This window comes from Lytechinus variegatus, chromosome 12 (genome assembly GCF_018143015.1).
Source record: "Lytechinus variegatus isolate NC3 chromosome 12, Lvar_3.0, whole genome shotgun sequence".
Taxonomy (NCBI): domain Eukaryota; kingdom Metazoa; phylum Echinodermata; class Echinoidea; order Temnopleuroida; family Toxopneustidae; genus Lytechinus; species Lytechinus variegatus.
In genome coordinates, this window is record NC_054751.1 from 3,699,460 (window position 1) to 3,719,204 (window position 19,745).

Here is a 19,745-nt window from a genome sequence, read left to right on the forward strand (position 1 = left end):
CCTAATTCATTCCCATAGACTCTTGTGTTAAAGTGGCACTTAAAAATAATTCATTAAAAATAAGGAGGAAATTCGAGGGTTGAATGTTTACTACCGGTAGATAGGATAAATGTCTGACATTCCATATCTGAACAGAAGAGGGTACCTCGACCGGCTCATTTTTATTTTTAAAACAATCAGCATTTATGAATATCTTTTGCCTGCCAGTTGTGATTAGACCCGTGCAACATACATATAGGGCTCACAGGCCTAATTCATTTCCCATAGACTCGTGCGTTAAAGTGGCACTTAAAAAGTATTCATAAAAAATAAGGAGGAAATTCGAGGGTTGAATGTAAACTACCAGTGGATAATATAAATGTCTGACATTCCATATCTGACCAGAAAAGGGTACCTCGACCGGCTCATTTTAAAAATAAATCAGCATTTATGAAGACTACATCCGACGGGCGTAAATATTCATATCTGAATGATACGTGCCTTAAAACCCAAGAAAACAACAACAACAACAAATTCATCACTTTAGAGAGTAAAATGACCCTAATTCTTCCGCCAGTAAAACTATAGTTCCATAGTGGTGATATATCTTTCCAATTTGGAAAAAATAAGTTCAGTAGGTACCCTCCCTAGAATCAGTGTTAGATTGTCAGTCATATTCATTCATTTTTGTCAATCAGCAATATCAAATTTAAAAATTGAGCAATGGGTTGGCTCGAATGAATATCTTTTGCCTGCAAGTTGTGATTAGGCTCGTGCAACCTGTCTTGCTTGCATTGAAGGTGATTCACCATGCAATCTGGTGCCCATTTCTCAACAAGTCACGTTAAAGAAATTACAGGTAGTTCTGTTCCAAGATTTTTTTTATATAGCAATATGCATGGTTGATTCATTAGCAAAGAGGTGAAGACCATTTTCTACTCGGGGAAGCCAGGTCGTTGATGTACATGAGAAAGAGTAGGGGCCCTAGTACACTTCCCTGTGGCAAACTAGTAGTGAGGGTCTTGGATGTTGAAGCGCAGCCATCTAGGACAAGTGCCAGCTGCCTATTTGCTTAAAAAGATGAATCGATGATATATTTTCCCCTTTGCCCTCCCAGTAGTCATTGACCTGTCCCCCTTTCTTCCTAGTTTAATAAAAATGTATTACTCAGCCGATATTCGATTTTAATAACCAAACCGTCTTCCTTTTATACGCAGCATCGTAAAGGCAAGACGGTTTCAAAGAAAGTTGTCAAACTAAACAGTTACACGACTGCAAATTTGGTTGACAATCCGCACTAGTGTGAATTCTCGCAAGACGTCTAAAAATATCTTAAATGGAATCGGCACATTTTGAAACGACATTGTATATTTATTGGTCCCATCGTTATCGACTTATCAATACAGAACAGAACAGTCAAAACTATGCAATGAAATAATGATGATTCCGCAAGAATATGTAATTCCTTACATAATTATGAAACAATGATGATATCATAACTTATCACGAAGATGGTTAAAAACTACGAGTGATCGCTTGATAAACAAAGCGAAGACGAGTGCCATACAAAGATCGCATTTTATCTCGATAATACGCCTTTCTATCTCATAGGTCAATAAATTTGAAGAATCATGCGAAGATATAGGGATTATTGGATCTTACGAATACAGTTCAGTGTCCATTTCATATTGTTAAGCTAGACACCCTGTTACCAGTGACGGTGTTTGTCGAGGGCAAAGAAGCGACTAAAGAATTGATAACTATATTCTTTAGTTTGTCAGCCAGAACATCAAACAGGCATAGACACGGTCTGTACTCTGAAAAATGTCGACATCATTCATGACTGTCAGCGATTAGCGGATCACATTGGTCAAATTTCATGTTTGCCTGAGGTATACAAGAAAATGTGTTGAAGAATGGATAGTGCCGAATCTTGAACAATCATATTCCTACAGGCTAGATAGTAACATAGTTTGAAGGTGAGACGGACACGGCTGCAGCCTCTGGATGACTTGAAGATATATCTGTGATAAACACTTTTTTATGAAACAGGACACGGGTAGCTGATTTTTTGAGGATGGCATCAAGTAAAGAAGACAATACATCATCGTCGAAGTCGTTCGATGAGGTGGATATCAAGCCGACACGACAACGATCTAGTGCCATCAAAGACATCTACGAACAACCTGACGATAACGGTTACCAGAAGGACGACAAAGATAATGGCGTCGTGAAGCTTAAACGTCGCTTGACCCTCATCGATGGCGTCGCCATCAACATTGGGATCATCATCGGATCCGGGATCTTCGTGTCCCCGAAGGGAGTCCTGAATGGTGTCGGCAGCGTCGGTGCGACCATGGTGGTATGGGCCGTTTGCGGAGTCTTCTCCATGATCGGTGCTCTCTGCTATGCCGAGTTGGGTACCATGATTCCAGCCTCCGGTGGTGCCTATGCCTACATCCAGCTTATCTACGGTGACTTTTTCGGCTTCATGCGTCTCTGGATTGCGGCCGTCATGGCTCAACCGGGATCACTGGCTGTCGTTGTTCTGACGTTCGCAAGCTACAGCCTTCAACCACTTTACCCCTATGTAGAATGTCCGCCTCCTAGGACACCCACTGTACTCATTGCTATAACTTGTACCAGTAAGTTAAATGGTTCCATATCATCTCTTCTTAGTTTGATTTATTATGATTTTGCCCAAATTATCAAGAAACGTATCCGTGGGATAAGAAGCAGAGAAGTCATATGTTAGCCATCTTTCTGGGAATTAACTTATCCTTATTGAGAAAATGAGAACCTGAATGCAAAAACGAATTTATGATTGAATTAAAACTTAATTAACGGGCGCATTATTTACTAATAACTCCCACCCGTGTTCCTGTATCATGTGATCAAATCTTCAGCCATTATAACACGAAATGTATATGTTCATCATTCCTTATCAGAATCTCATGACATGGATCGATAATAAATTACCTTCACAACTGAAGCAACGTTGCTGTTTGCGAAGAGTGTCTAACATGTCTATCATAATCTGACTGCATTTTATATAAGAATAGCTTTGAGCTCGGAACGGGATTCATGGTATTAATTTATGGTATTTTATGTATTAAGGGATAAATCTAAATGATAGTAATAGAAAAGTGTCTTTGTTTGAGCTGGTTGCCGACGATAGATATCAGAGATTTCCTACTTTCATTCCGCAGTCGTGGTTACACTAATCAATGCCGTAAGTGTTCGGTGGTCAAGCTGGCTTCAAGATGTGACGAGTATTTGTAAAGTTGGCGCTCTCGTGATCATTATCATCTCTGGTATGGTAGAACTTGCTACAGGTAACTATCCTTTGAATTTATTTAAGAATTGTTTAGAAATATCGCAAAGAAATTAAGACTTTAATGATTTAACTTGACTTTATTTCATTTCACGAGTATACATAATACAAAAAACACAACATGGTATATATCAAACGTGGCATAATAAATCTGAATTAAATACAGCGATTTGAAATTAAAGACAATTAAAAATATGGTGAAATAATTATGAGGCAAAGCTTGTTGAGTCGACAGTATCAACAAAAAGTGGCTCTCGCAACCTTGGTTCTCTCTTCTCAAAAGTATGACACAGGGGCAACATTTGGAATTGATAAAGAGAAAGACTATAATTAGGTGAAGTCTACCAGTTTCTAATGTTACTCACTCATGTGGGATCGTATTGATCTTTGGAGATCTTTTAATAAACTAAACGACAAGACAACAAAGTTCATCATGTCGTCGTGGAGAGACTCTACGAAACGGCAATACTGTACTTACATCAAGAAATCGAAAGACTTGAGTTCCAGGAAACATTTATTATCTTCTTTGAAAACTCTTTGAATTTCCAACGGAGCTCTTTGAGCAAAGAGCCAGCTATATTACGATAAACCTGAACCAGCAAATTTCTCTCTTTTCTTTGCTTTTCTGTCTTAACTTAAAGCGCATAGGGACGCATTTTGGCAGTGATATGTGGTATAAGCAAGTTGGTATCATTATCATTATTATTAGTATTATTATTATATGTGGTATGAGCAAGTTGGCATTATTATTATTCCTCTAAACAGGATCAAGTCCGTATTTTTCTTGCTTTCCCTTTGCTCTAGCAAAAAGCACCAAGTAATTTCAAGTGCAACTAAGAACTTTACTCTACTAATGTCCGAGAGTCTTTATCATCAATCTGGTTGTACCCGAGATAGCTGCCTTCTGAATGTCGTACATCCGAAGATGAGGAGAGATCTTGGTTATGCAGGCTTCCATTCTCTTTTTCACCATTCCTGAGTGACCAATGATGGCTGGTGTGCCCTCTACCTTCACGTTCCACATCCTCTCGATCTCAATCCTTAGGTCTTGATATCTGGGCTTTTTGTCTCTTTCCTTTGCAGCAATGTTGATATCATGGGGAACAGAGACCTCAATGATATTTACTACGTTGTTGTCGCTGACGATGATGTCCGGCTTGTTGCAGTTGATGGTTCTATCCGTTAGTATGCCACAGTTCCAATACATAATGCTGTTATTGATCGTGGTTTCCGTTTGTGGCTGATGTTCCCAAGCGTGATCACATGTCATTTGACCGCGATCCTTCAGTAGTTGCCATTGGATAAGTTTGGCAATATTGTCATGTCTTGTGATGTACTCAGTTCCAGCAAGAGTTGAACATGCTGATACCAAATGTATTATTGTTTCAGTCTCGTCGGTGTCTGCTCTGAGGATAGATTTTTCGTAGGCACGGGTCCTCACCACCTGGTCCTGAATAGCATATATGAACCCTTCAGTTTCACCAGTTAGTCCCGCCGACTTAAACCATTGATGGTGTCCTTCTGGTCTACGAACTCCCGATGTGTCAGTTTTTCATGGTGGCCATGAAGTTGCTTGAATTTAAGTTGTTCTTGAGGTTTCTTGTGAAAGGAGCATTCAAGTCTTGCCTTTTCTTTTTCACCGTAGGAAGTGTCAGTCGATGTTGTGCCCATAATTTTTAAAGATAGATGCTTGCTTCGTTATGGATCATACTGCCTGACTTTTATCATAATCGAGGGATATACTCGTCAGTATATCAAGTGGATTGGATAGGTAGTTGGCAAGGTTCGTTGCTTCCATGTTCCAGACCATCTCAATTTGTTGTAGATCTCTGCCTCCAAGATCACGGGGTAGATACAACCTTTCGATTGCAGTCTTTGGCATTGCTCTTGATCCGACTGGATTTGATGTTTCCCTTTTCTACTTCTCCGAGTTGGGCCACGTCTTTATGTAGTTCTGCTATCTAAGTTTGTAGCTTTTTCTTTCATTCAGGAGTCTTTTTTTATGATCGGTAGAGTGCTTGATGAATGCAACTCGAGTTGTTATTATTATTGTTGTTATTATTATTATTAATATTATTATTATTATCATTATTATTATCATTATTATTAAATATTTCAAGGAGTGCCTCGTCAACTTTTTTAGTCCTGGTGGGTGTTAGTTGTTCTTAAAGTCGGTCTTAACTTACGAACAGCTTTATGGAACGGCCCCCTGGATGGACACTCAACAGTCGGGAACCGTCTTTAAGTGCACCGCGCCTTGAAAGGAACCTTTCAGCTCTGCCTGCCTAAACCTAGATACTCAAATATTTGGGATGTGAAGCGAGTTTTGAACTATTGGCTTAGGTTTCGCCTGCTAGAGGTCTCAGTCTAAAACTCTTAACTTCAGCACAACGGGTGCAGTCGTTACACCAGTTAAACTTGGAGACATGACACTTAGGAATAGGGTTGTTTGTTACCTTTTGTTTTGAACTTCTTTGAAGCAAGATAAGCCAAGTCACGTGGAAGGTATTCTTACTTTAGAAACTTTCCCGTGAGACAAGCCTTTATGCTATATTTGTTATCTTAAACATTTTGTTCGTTGAACAGAATAATTGAGGGATAAAGAGAAATCGCTATTAATCAGTTACCAGAATTCACTTTCCTTACTCTTACTTTTAACTTACTATGCTTGTAGGACTATGCCTGTTCCTCGGTCCAAGGAAATAAACTGTATGCTCCACACTATCAGTTTTAAATAGTTGCATGTGGCAAGATATACAATCCATTGCTCAAAGTCGTACACAAAAGCAATATCCTTCCAGTGATTATCAAGCCAATTCTTAAGGGACTTTACAGAAGGTGCTGAAACCACATTTTCTGGTTGACTGTTCAAAGAACTTATTACGCGTTTCGAAAAGAAGAACTTCCTAACATCAAGCATTGTTGCATACTGCTTCTCAAGTTTATGTGAATGGCCTCTAGTCCTCCCTTCCTTACTGCGTACAAGCAGATCTATACTACCCCCATGGCTAGAGTCATAGACACCACATAAAGAGGACCTTTAAACATGGATAGACCATTTCGAGATGGATTCGAAATACATTGACTTTGGCAGGAAGAGACGTTTTCATCTACAAGGTTATTTCTACTAAGGGTGCCCGAACTGCATCTGCTCATAGGTCTGTTCCTATATCTCCTCCATCCTTCATCAGGCTGGATAGGCTAGTAGAAAAAAAACATCTCAACTCGATGGACTTCATTTCGACAAGAGGATTTCAGCCTCTGTACTTGCTTCTCATTCTTCCTCTCTCTCTCGCTCTCTCCATTTTCGAACTTCTTTCCTCTTTATTTCCCTTTTTCTCTCACTTTCTTTATGTTTTTTTTATTCTTTCTTGGACATCAGTCTTTATACTCATTGTCAAAATATCTATCCGAATGATTCCTGTGTTTATTGTGTATATTTGTATATATAAGTTGTTTTGTTTTTTGGCTTTTGTTTTTTGTTTTGACGAAATACTTTTTTGTTTTGTTTATCTGCCTATATTCCTTGTGTTGTATATTTTGTTTTGTATCATTTTGTACTTCTTGTTTTGAACAAAATGTTGGCAATTGCCAGTGACGTTCTATAATAAATTCAATTCAATTCAGAATTTTAGTGAATCCAAAATCATTTTCATTTTTTTGGCATATCATTATTGCGTATCATTATGTTCATTATTATCAATATATTTTCTAACATAAATCTTTGCAATTCTAACTGTGTTATACCAAGTATGATATTAAGATGTTAAGATTTATCTCGTGAAAAAAGCACATTGAACATAGCTCCATCTACACTGTCCTCAATGTTGTTATTTTTTTTGTTATATAATTTCTAGTTTACTTTTTTATATTTCATATTTTCTACATTGTAAAGCGCTTTGATATGGATCTCATTAAAAGCGCTATATAAGACTAAGTTATTGTAATTATTATTACAAATCTTTCGCGAATTATAACTCTTTTTAGCAATAACAATGTTCCGCAGGAAATACAGAGAATTTCAAAAACTCATTTGAAGGAACAGAACTGAATGGATTGGGGATTGCCCTATACTCTGGTCTATTTTCATATGCTGGATGGTAAGATAATGACCTCCATTTAACTCTGACGCTTTTTGCAGTCTCTCATCGGCCCTATATCGTCGAAAGGAGGCAGTAAATTTCATATTTTTTAAAGGTTCTGCATGACCAATGTAATTGTAAAAGGAAAAAAGAAAAACAGAAATATCGTAGGATCAGTTGGACTCGGAAGAGGCATTTTTGAAAGATTTTCGGTGATACATTAGGTTTCTGGAATTTAGTATTCTTAACAATTGGACGAGATCTTTGAAAAAAAAAAAAATATTACGAATCACGTCATCAACGAAATGAAATTTATACAAGATTCTGTTTTCTTGAATTACTTTATCCAAATCTGCCATCTCATTTTTATATCATTGTTTAAGTGGTAGTACTAATTTTAAGTATTTTTATCAATCAATACAATATTCTTTATTATTTTTGTTGTCATTGCTATGTTATTATTATTGTATTTAACTATTATCATCATTATAATTATCATAGTTATTATTATCATTATTCTTTTATTATTATTATTCATCATCATCATCATAGTTATTGATATTCTTATCATAATAACTATTAAGTTATCTATTGAAGAGTTCCTTTTTATGAAGGTACTGTATAAATATCAGTGATAGCCATTGTAATGTTTATAATCAATATCTAGAAAAATGCGATAGATTACGTGATATTATTATAAGACGTATTGGTAGATTACTTATAATTCGAATGTTCTTATTTACCATATATTTCAGGTGATGCAATATAATGTCAAACTCTATTTTCAGGTACGCTCTCAACATTGTTGTGGAAGAATTAAAAGACCCTTACAGGTAAGGAAACATCAAGTTTGAGAATATATATCATGTATAATGGGAAGTTAAGTCATAAGTATGAAATAAAATGCAATGTATACATATATGAATAATTACATACGTTTTATGTCTTTGTAATTTCACTTTTTATGTGCATTTCAATCTGCCTTGAACCATTATATATTTTGAGACTACGTGATCAAGATGTTGCGACATTGAACTGGGTAATATAAGGTTCTGGGGACAGTTTATAAAATGCAGTATTTTAGTTCGTGCTGGTATAGACACTAAATACATTTAAAATGGTATTCAATATATTGAATTAGGATTAGACCATTATAAAGATCGAAAATATCTTCGTCCTCGTCCATTATTTAAAAAAAAATGCACAGCATATAACCAAAAAATATGTCTTCATTTTACCTATATTCATTTTATTGTGAACATGCACATTATTTGGTACGATGCCTATACACTTAAATCGTTGTTGTATTATTCCATTTATCATCGTAATTGAGATAATTTCAGCGGGAACGCTTGGGAATTTGTAGATATTGAGAATAGGAGCAAGAAGAAAGTAACATCACAGCATTAAAAGGCATAACATAATCAAACTACCAATTTAAATCGAAATCTCTTTTAATTTCTTAAATGAGTTCTTAGGCGATTTGGTTCTTATATTTCCCCATGTGATAGGTCCATGGTATGAACAAATAACATTTTGTCAATTTACTTTACTTGAGAAAAGACAAGACATATTTTGATGATGAAACTGTTGTTTATTTTACTATCTTATCCTCCATATTGTTGGTGCCGCCAAATACAAATATCGAGGTATTACTTTGTACTGTATTATCATTTAACGAGATAAAGGACAATACAGCATTGATACCAACTCTTGAAAACGATAATTCATACGATCAAATAATGAACACATAATTTCAATTGAATTTATGTTATCATCCCGGGGGTCACTGGTTTGGAAGAAAAAATTGGCAAGCAAAGAAAAGTTTTAGCTCCAAAATAAAGGTGATTTTTGTCAGGAAAATTTGCCAAGCAAGAAATGAATTTTCACTTACCCCCCCCCCCCTTAAAAAATGAAGATGGCCAAGCAAAAAAAAAATCTTGTTAAAAGGTGATCTTGGGATAAATTTCTACCTTTTAGCATACCTACCTGCTTCCCAGGGGTGCTGCCTATGCACGGTGTATATAACACGCTTCATCCATAATTTCCAGGGTCAAGCTCGAAAATGATCTGTTCTTTACTCTTTCCTTTGTTTATTTTCATCATTGTGTGTTCATTTCAAGATAATGTTTTCATTTAAAGTGTAAACTTATAGGACGTGACTGCTTGCTCCGATGCTTTCCTCATTAAGCTCAGGCTCAAGTTTATTTATTCAAAAGCCAAAAGCATCATATTATAATTAAGTAAATATAGAGTTAATGCTTATAATGAGTACATAAACACATCAATTAGATTATAGCATCTACAATTTGGTTTTAGGACTCTTTTAGAAAGGAAGGCTTGTGAGCAGGGCCCTGGAATAAAGAACATATTAATAACATAAAATAAAGGAAGTATTTATTTATTTGTTCATGTTTTATTTATAAAAAAAAATGATAAAATAAGGTGGAGGGTAGTTCGGTTCAGTCATAAAACTGCTTCACAACGAAGGAAGATAATCATAATACTAATCTACCGACTACAAAAAAAAAGTTTATATGAAGTCAAGATGCTAAAGTAGAATATGGAAACTATTTACAAAACGGACACGCACAAGCACACCCACAAACACACACACACAGCAAACAAGAACAGACTTCACATTCGTGTAGGTCATGGACTAAAATGTAAGAAAATACTAAAATACATAATGGGGGAAGATAATCATAACCTTTCAAGAAAGCAATTTTTGATAACCTTTTGAACATTGACAATTTTTGCTTCTTTTTATATCAACAGAAACTGTTTTCTTTAATACAGGATATAATATGAAGAAGGTCAGAGTGACATTTGTTCTCACAAAATGCTGATGAATAAAATCCATTTGACCTGTATTATTATTATGTATTTGTGAGTTTCTTAAGTATATACTCTTGAGGCATTGATTGTATAGTTTGAAACTTTTAACATAAACAATACACAAATGACACAAGTTCACTGAATGGTAACATTTTCAGACGAAGGAATAATGGAGAACTTGGATGAATATAATTAGAATTTGTTGCAAGTTGTATGCCCTTTTACGTAATACTCTAAACTTGTCAAGATAGATCTTAAGTGTATCCCCGAGTTTATCGCATAAATGAAGAAACTATTAAATATTTATTCTTTCACCCTCATGAACACACATGTGGTATTTCCTATAAGGATCACATGCACCAAGTGCGAACACAATTGATTCAGAAATAAAGAAATGACAGCAATTTGGAAAAAACTTGACCTTTTGACCCTTAGATAACTTAAAACTTCATGAAATGACAAATCCATAACAACAAGCATGTGGTATTTCCCGGGTATTATTTGAACCAAGTGTGATAAAAACTGATGCAGAAATAAGAAATGGGAGCAAGTTGAACAAAAACTTTAAAAAGATACACATGATCGACCTCATATCATTTGACGGTTTGACCCCTAGATAACCTTTGACCCCATCACCCTCATCAACACACTTCATAATTGATGCAGAAATAGAGAAATAATATCAAGTTGAACAAATGCTCCAAAAAAATATGGACATGACCTCATATCATTTGACCTTTTGACCCTTAGATGAACCTTTTAACCCATTACCCTCATGAACATACATGTGGTATTACCCAAGGATCATATGTACCAAGTGCGAATTCTAATTGATGCAGAAATAAAGAAATGAGAGCAAGTTGAACAAAAAATTTAACATTTTTGTAACAGACCAAGAGAACAAGTGTTCTGCCGGAATTCGTTCAGGAGGGACAAAAAGGCGTTCGACGTAATATCTTACGAATATTGTTATGAAAATGCCAAATTATGGTATAACATCGGTCGAGTCAGACTGATTCTCTTCAGATATACAGCAATGTGTCTCATTCCAAGGCGCGTCCAAAATGATTTCTTACAGATCTATTCAGGTGTGCCACAAGGGTCAATTTTGGGCCCCCTCATTTTTGCTTATTTCTCAATGATATATGTAACTTAAAATTCAGTAACCAAATCAAGATTGCACTTTACGCTGATGACACGGCTCTTTTTTGTAAAGGTAATTATATAAAAAAAAAAACACTCAGAAAAATAACAAAAACATGCATTACTGTGCAAATTGTTCGAAATAAATAGTATGGAAATAAATACAAAGAAAACCAAAGTGATGGTTTTGGGGAAGAAACACAAAACTAAGAACCTAAGTATAAATATCTTTCACAGAAGAGAATACATTGAGAATGTTTCTGATATCAAGTATTTAGGAGTAACCTTCGGCCAAAGTCTAATTTGGACACCGTACATCGTTAATTTAACTAATTAGATAAACCGGGCTATTGCATTAATTAGAAAGATTAAATATTACTTGAATCGACGCATACTTAAACATCTTTATCATGTTCTTATTCTCCCATGTATAGTTTATTGTTCGGTTGTTTGGGGGCAAGTGTAAAAAGAAATATTTGCTTAAATTAAGGATGACGTAAAACAGATATGCAAGATTAGTTCACAATGCAGACTATCGTACGACAAAGGATATCCTTGAGTTTCAAGCAACCTCCAAAGGCAGAGTATCGAAACTCAAATCAACTACCAAATCACGATACAAACGCAAATGACTTTTATACATACAATACAATACAGAATGGAGCAGTGCTACATGCTGGTCAGGGGTGATAAAAGATAATAAATAGATGTTGCTTGGAAGCATATCACCCCCACATGAAGCATTAGTGAAATTTCTAAAGTATAAAAGAATAATGAAAATGCATAAGCAGATGGATGTTTTAGATTTGTCAGTATGTTTTGTATGTTTGTTAGTATGTTTTCATGATGCATTTTTCTTTTTGTCTTTGTTTGTACATTTTGCATGTCCTCGAGTCATTTTTTTTTGTTTACTGTAACAACTTTTTTTTCCATTTACCCATAATGATTTCAAATTGTATATTATACCATTTTGTAAACAAAGTATAGTGTTTCAAATTGTCAGTGCTGCAAGTTGTTTATTAATTTTACTTTGATTTTTGCTTAGTTGTTTTGATGTAATTTTTCTTTATCTCAGTAATATCCATCGATTTTTAAATTGTCTATTGATTTCTAATCGAATTTTAAAATTTGTTTCTATTCACTCAATGTGATGGCATTGATATTTTATTTAGTTTTGTTTGCGTATTGTATTTTTCTCCATATAATTGAAATTAGTTTATTTTGTAAATCTGGGCCTCACAAGACTACCCTGGACTTTTTAGATAAAATTGAATAAATAATATTATTTTTACTGACAATACTAAACTTGTGTTTTGACAGATTTCTGCAGTAAATTGCTATAAAATAATGTTAAGTAAACATGAGTTTATCTTTAATCTATTTCTTATATACATATTTAAAAATGGACTTCATAAATAATGTAAATGGTTATCATTGGCCAAATGATATAGATTTCAAGGGTGAAATTACGGTAATTTAAAAAATTCTTGGGGAGAATAAAGAACGTGCTAAAGAGAATGTGCCCCCGTTTGTTATTAGTTAAACACAACACTTAAAGGTATTGTTTAACTTTGTGAGCAGCCGATTAAAAAAAATCTCAAACCAAGATGAAACATGTGTACAAGTGCATGTATTAGAACTAATAAACCCTCAAAACAACCATTATTGAGAAAGAAAAGCTAAAACTACAAGGCAAACCCCGATTTTGTAAATAGGTGTCTTATAGACGCCTAAAAAGTACACATAAGTGTATGGGATGAAATTAAGATGGCGTTTCCGGTCACTTTATATTTCAATTTTTGAAGCACTAAATAATTATTTTCGAACGCAATTTTTTCTGGGCTTCATTTTTGTTACATATCACAGACGCAGGTGACAAGTGTGACCTTCTAGCTCAGATTTTTTAAAAGTCAAACCAATGTTAACCAATCACTTTAATACTTTCTTAAAGTCAATTTAGCTTTTATGTTTGGAAATTCGCTCAAAGCAAAGACAAACACTGAAAGATAATCAAGAACTTTAAATTACTGATAAAAATCACTTTATCCTCTACAGAAGTAAAAACCTTTATTTTTTCCTTCTCAGAAATCTTCCTCGTGCCATCGTCATCACCATTATCACTGTAACGATAGTCTACGTCCTTACAAACGTTGCTTATTTTGCCGCCCTTTCACCGGAAGAACTCCTCGCTTCAAATGCTGTGGCAGTGGTTAGTATCATTTGAATATTTGAATCAAATTGGCAACCTTCAAGGATTGTATGGTAATTAAGAAATTCTTACTGTTTTAATGTTGTGAAAACATCAATAGGTTTCGGGAACATCACTTTGTCATAAGAAATGGGCACCATTAGGTTTTAGTTATGGAAATATTTTTCAAGATAGATTTATCATAACTTATTTTAGCTTTAGAATGTTGTGTTGATTTTTTTTTATTTTAATGAAGACTTGTATTCATTTTAATGTAAGTCTCATTTTTGATAGATTTTTATTCACTTCCATTTTTATTTCATCCAGTATTTTCAAGGCGCCAGGAATGTAATCTATAATACATGTACAAATTCGAAAATGTAATTTATGTACATAATGCAATAAATACTGCCAATTTTTATTGATATCAGATGTCGAATAGAAAATTATGTTAAGGAGACACCTCGAAGTCCTTAAAACTTTAAGGATCATGCATTTGAACAATAATGTTTCTTTTCTTTTATCATTGAAATTTCTCACACTCATTTACTTATCAGACATATGGGGCTAAGGTTCTCGGAAGCTTTGCTTGGATCATGCCCTTAGCTGTGGCGCTCTCAACGTTTGGCTCAGCTAATGGAAACATGCTGACCTCATCTAGGTATACATCATTATTCAGGGACAGGAGTCGTTTCACAGGCCGGGGGGGGGGGGGCGGCCGGGGGCGGGAGGCATGGGATGACCATTCCCTATGATATTTCAAGAAGTGAGAAAGAAATTTTAAAAAGACAAGAATAAACTGTTGTGTCATTGACTTTTACCTTGTATATGCATTAATTAGAACCATTACCATGATCACAGTTCAGTGTATCGGATGAATATATTCAATAAAATCCTTCTGTCAATCAATCATTAAAGCAATAACAGAAAATGGAGAAGAAAATGAAAGGGTCTATTTTGGGCCCCCTGATTTTTTTGTTTTTTGTTGTTGCTTATTTCTAAATGATATATGTTTCTTGAATCTCTGTAACTGAATCAAGATTGCAAGTTACAAAAGGGAAATATAGTAGCGTTAACTCTATCTATATTATCATTATCATTCAGTCGGGTATAAAAATCAATCCAAAGATTCGTTGAAATCCTCATTAAATTCTGATATCCTTTTTACTATTATTCTTCTCCACAGATTATTTTTTGCTGGTGCTCGTGAGAATCACTTACCCGACCTCCTTTCCATGATCAACATTGAGAAAAAGACACCTTTACCATCATTATTATTCACTGTGAGTATATTACCATGGGTTTATCGTTATTAATTTCAAATTTACCATCAGTTTATCATTGAAAATATTTTGTTTACCATAAGTTTATTATTGAGAATATTGAGCTTACCATAAGAAACCTACAATGTGTAACATGGGTAAACGATACCGTATAGGCCCAAATTTCACAGAGAGGAGACCTTTGAAGGACCTTTCAAAGACCAACAAATGGCAAGGTCTTACAGCAGTCTCCAAGATCACTGAAATTTGTCATTTCTGTGGCTTAGAAAGACCCCTCAAAGAACTAAAAAAAAGTGATTGGTACTTCTTTCAATGGTCTTTCAGTTGTCTTTTATGCAACAAGTGATCTTTCAGAATTCTTTCCATGGACTTTGCCTGGTCTTTCAATGATCTTTCAGTGATCTCTCACGAGTCTTACAGTGATATCCGCAAAAATCTTGAGAGACTGCCGAAAGATCATGAAAAGACTAATAAGAGATTTGACAGTTCATTGAAAGACCACTGAAAGACCATCAAAGGACCATTTTCCTGTAAGACCGCTGAAAGACTGTATTGAACCGTTTCAAAAAGTTTTGGGACTCACAAGGACCATGAAGACCACTGAAAGATCCATCAGGAATCGTGAAAGACCTCGGGGATCTTTGGAAGTTTGTTGAAAGACCTTTGAAAGATCAACCAAGTTTCATGTTCTTACAGCAGTCTTTGAGAGGTCTTGCTCCCTGTTAAAATTGGGGTTTAATCAATTTTAATATGGTAATTATTTATCATTTATTACTACAGTTATGCCCTCAACTCTGCTTAAGTCGACCTTCTATAAAATATATCTCATTAGAATTGCCAAAGCTAGACAATTCAATTCATTCTTTATCGGAAATATGTCGTGGTCACACATTATACGAATACATAATACACCATTTAAACGTCATTAAAAAGCTAAAATAATACACTTTGAAGGGCATTGCTCATTTATTTACATTTACAATTAATTACACTAGCATAAAACTAGACAATTGACGAAATGACGTGTTCAAGAAAGGGCAATTTATAGGTTGACATTGTTGAGTATTTAACTGAAGTTATTGATTATTATAGCGATTAAAAAAGAAAAAGGGATCAAAATATTGTAGAGGCAATTTACTTTAAACGAAATTGGACAAAAATGAAAAATTCCAATGATACATATATATGCACTTTTTTTAAAGAGATCCGAAAAAGGAAAATTTGCGAAGAAGAACATGTATTGTGAAGAAATACACGAATCAATCTTTTAGTAAAAATAATCGAAGTACAGTATATATTACAATCTATTTGTTATTATTAATGCATTTGTACATTTAAAACCAGTTAACAGGAAAGATATTTCGTTCAAATAATGTTTCTATATTGCACAGTAAACAATAGATCTTTTCAAAATGAACAGATCTTTGTTCACTTTTATTGAAAATTTCCTCAGACTGATTGGTAGGAAGAAAGCAAGAACCGACGGAGAAAAACATGTCATGTGATTCCAAAACAAACAACGTTTAATATTAAAAATATAGAAAGATAAGATGGATGTGGAACAAACTGATGAACACGCCCAGTTGATTGATATTCAATTATAACATTCGATAAAACAGTTCATATTTTTCATATTTGGTTTTGCAACCGAATAGAAAAGGGGACGAACGAGCCCGAGTACCGACTAGTCCGCCCTTGTCCTATACACTTCATCGAACGCAACCTTCTTCCTGAAGGCAAGATATCAAACAGGTAGTCAAAAAATTTGCTAAGATGTTGGTCTCATATCAAAGATGCACGTCTGAGATTCCACTCTTACCATACAAATCAAATTTGTAGTAAAGACATATTTAATAATTATGAAATCTGTCTCTGAAAACGGGTTTCCTTTTTTGTGGGACACACTGTATAGTAGAAATGCCCTTTAAGTCAAGAGCGGCACCAGAGTATTTTGACAGGGGCGACCTAAGGGTGGCATCAATTCTTGTTTATCTTGATTAAGTAGAATCGAGTTGCCTTACCATTTTTTATTCCCCCATCTGTTTCTTCTTGCCTTTCTTATTTTTTCCTCTTCATTTTTTCGCGAATTTGAAAATCATGGGGGAGGGAAGTCGTTCCCATTAATCACTGTGAAAAATTTATGACAATCGTACGTACCTAACTTTGTTAGCCTTCTTTTATTTCATTTTCTTTTGATAGTCTTTGCAATATTTTCATAAAGTACATGCACATCATTTTTGTTGTAATATAATGACAATTTTCAAATTAGCTTAATACTTTTTTGTTATTGGTGTTTTGGTAGTCTTTGCTCACCATACTCTACTCAATGGCTGGCGACGTGTTTACAATCATCAACTATTTCAACTTTGTGACGTGGCTCACCAGTGGTCTAGCTGTTGCAGGACTCTTATGGTTGCGTTATAAGGAACCCGACAGGCCAAGACCATACAAGGTAAGATTAAGGGGTCTTACTCTTCTTCAAGCTACAGCCACCTCATTCTCTTTATCCGACTCCTCTTACTATGTATTGGGTTTCCTTCGCTTTTTCCCTTTTCTCCTACCATATTCTTTTCTTTTACTCCATTCATGATTCACCCTTGTTTTTTCTCCTCTGTCAGTGCCATTTCATATTTCTCATCATAATCTTCCTTCTTTCATCTCCGGAACTTTCTATTTATCTCTTCTTTTCCTTCTTCTCATCTTTTAAATAAATAAAGGATGAATATATAAACAAACCCTCATCATCCTGTTCAAGTAACCTTGGCTTTGGATGTTCACATTCTCTTACTCATCTCAAAACTATTGAGATGCAAAAGAATAGTCCCAGAATTTACACCTCAAAAAGTACCAAAGTAAGGTTATTGACTCTTGAAGGGAACATTTTCCCATACTAATAAATTCTTTTGACCAGAAAAAACAAAACAATATTACAATTGACCCTCTAAAAGTGGGACGGGCCACATGCCCCCAGTAGCGTACGTAAGGTTTTTGAAAGGGGAGGTTCGAGTTTAATGAAAATCTGACAAGCAAAAAAAGTTTTCAAAAAAAATCTGACGGGGGGTTGAACCCATGTAAGTCTCCCCCTCCCCCTTGCATATGCACCTGCATGCATGCCCCTTTCCTCACCCCTCGATCCACATCTACAAATAGTCACTCATTACCCATCTCTGTTTCTCTCTTAACCCTCTCCAGGTACATATAAGTCTTCCAATTATCTTCGTCCTCGCATGCATCTTCCTCATCGTCATGGGAACCATCGCCGCCCCCCTAGACACTGCTATCGGTGTCGCTATCATGTGCACAGGAATCCCGGTCTATTTCTTCATTGTCAAACCCAAGAAGAAACCTGAGATAATCGTCAAAGCCAATGGTAATTAGTGTGTACAGACTCTTGCCATATTAAGTTTATATTCAATAGTTCCCCAGTAACAATATACACAAAAATTAATGCTAGCCGTAAAAGTGACACGAAATGTGCTCCTGCGACGATTGCTCCACATTTAATTTTGTCTAATTTCATAGGTTTGCAGTAGGGTTTTATTTTGGGTGTAGACCTGTAGGGTTAGGTTTGGGGGTAGGGTAGTGTTAAACCCAAGGTTGTTGGTCAGCCAATTTGTGTGTGGAATTCAGAGCAGAGCAATTGTCACTGGAGCAAATGTCATAGAACCAATGTGAATGACAGATAAAATTATATTACATACACAAAATATATAATTAAAATTAGTTGAATGTCCTAATCAAGATAATGACTGTTTTCTAAATAAAATTAAAGATTTTCCCTATCAGCAATTGACACAAATGCAAAATGTCTTTATACATATCAAAATAAAATATGTAATTCAAATAAGTTGAATGTGCCTCAATCCATTTTAAGATATAAAATAAATTTATGCATATATAGGTTTTCTTCTGATAGTGATATTCTTATTCTTTTTTTTCTGGGGGGTTGAGGGTACAATCAATATCCACAAGAATGCAATTAGGAATAGATTGTATGTGCATGTCTACAAATAAATGTGAATTGTTGGAACATCATTTTTTTTCAATGAATAAGTCGTTCTCTTTTCAGATTTGGTCACTCGTTGGTTCCAGAAGTTGATGCTTGTTGTGGCAGAAGAGAGATAGTGTCATTCAAATTGAACAACCATCTTGGTACTCTATGCCTCACTGATCAAAATCTTGAAGTGAGCAGGGCTTCATCTCACAAATGAAATTTTGACAGAAAAATTGATCTCAAATTGCGATCAATCTCAGCTTGAGTAGTTGAGACATTGAAAATTTACATCAATTGCAATTTGAGTCCTGGGGGCCATAACATAAAACTCAGTGATTGATTGCAGTCTACAATCAACTGCATAGAATATTGTGTATAATCAATCGAAAACCTCAGCCTCTCACTCAATCGCTACTATTTCACAGGGCCGCAGCTCTCATTTAAGATCGCCCAAGTTGATGAGGTTTTGTTGATCAAGTTATACAAAAAGACATGCGATTGATACCTACAACTTTAATATAGAATGATCTGTAAATGTCAGGCATGCTAACATTTAGTATGATTGCAATAATTACTTTGAATGTCTGGGTAGGTGAACATTATACATGTATTTTCATAATATTCAGTAGTACGGAGGGTATTGTTTCTCTATATTTCCTTACAAAGAATTCTTATACAACTTTATACTCTTAGCATTTACTACATGTATTTCTACAGGTGCATTATTGGTCACTTGAAATTGAAGTTGTATAAAGCCCCTTTTCATCAATATTTTGCCAACAGGCTGGGGCCTATGTTTTGTGAAACCTGCTCTTTGGTGGCAAGCAAAATGAACATTTGTATCTCTCATGATTTTTAGCTTTGAAGGGACATTAAGAAACGTCTCAAACATTTTCTTTTTAAG

The 19,745-nt window shown here is 35.0% G+C and overlaps 1 protein-coding gene across 1 annotated transcript; it reads left to right on the plus strand.

Annotated features, from left to right (window-relative positions):
* The first annotated feature begins 1,977 nt into the window (after positions 1-1,977).
* On the plus strand, positions 1,978-19,345 carry LOC121424684 (Y+L amino acid transporter 2-like). Its single transcript, XM_041620428.1, has 10 exons — positions 1,978-2,624; positions 3,189-3,314; positions 7,320-7,413; positions 8,184-8,228; positions 13,462-13,585; positions 14,122-14,225; positions 14,751-14,847; positions 17,150-17,299; positions 18,040-18,217; positions 18,917-19,345. Exons 1-10 carry the CDS (start codon positions 2,057-2,059, stop codon positions 18,970-18,972), a joined length of 1,542 nt encoding a protein of 513 aa, XP_041476362.1. The 5' UTR covers positions 1,978-2,056; the 3' UTR covers positions 18,973-19,345.
* Positions 19,346-19,745: the final 400 nt, after the last annotated feature.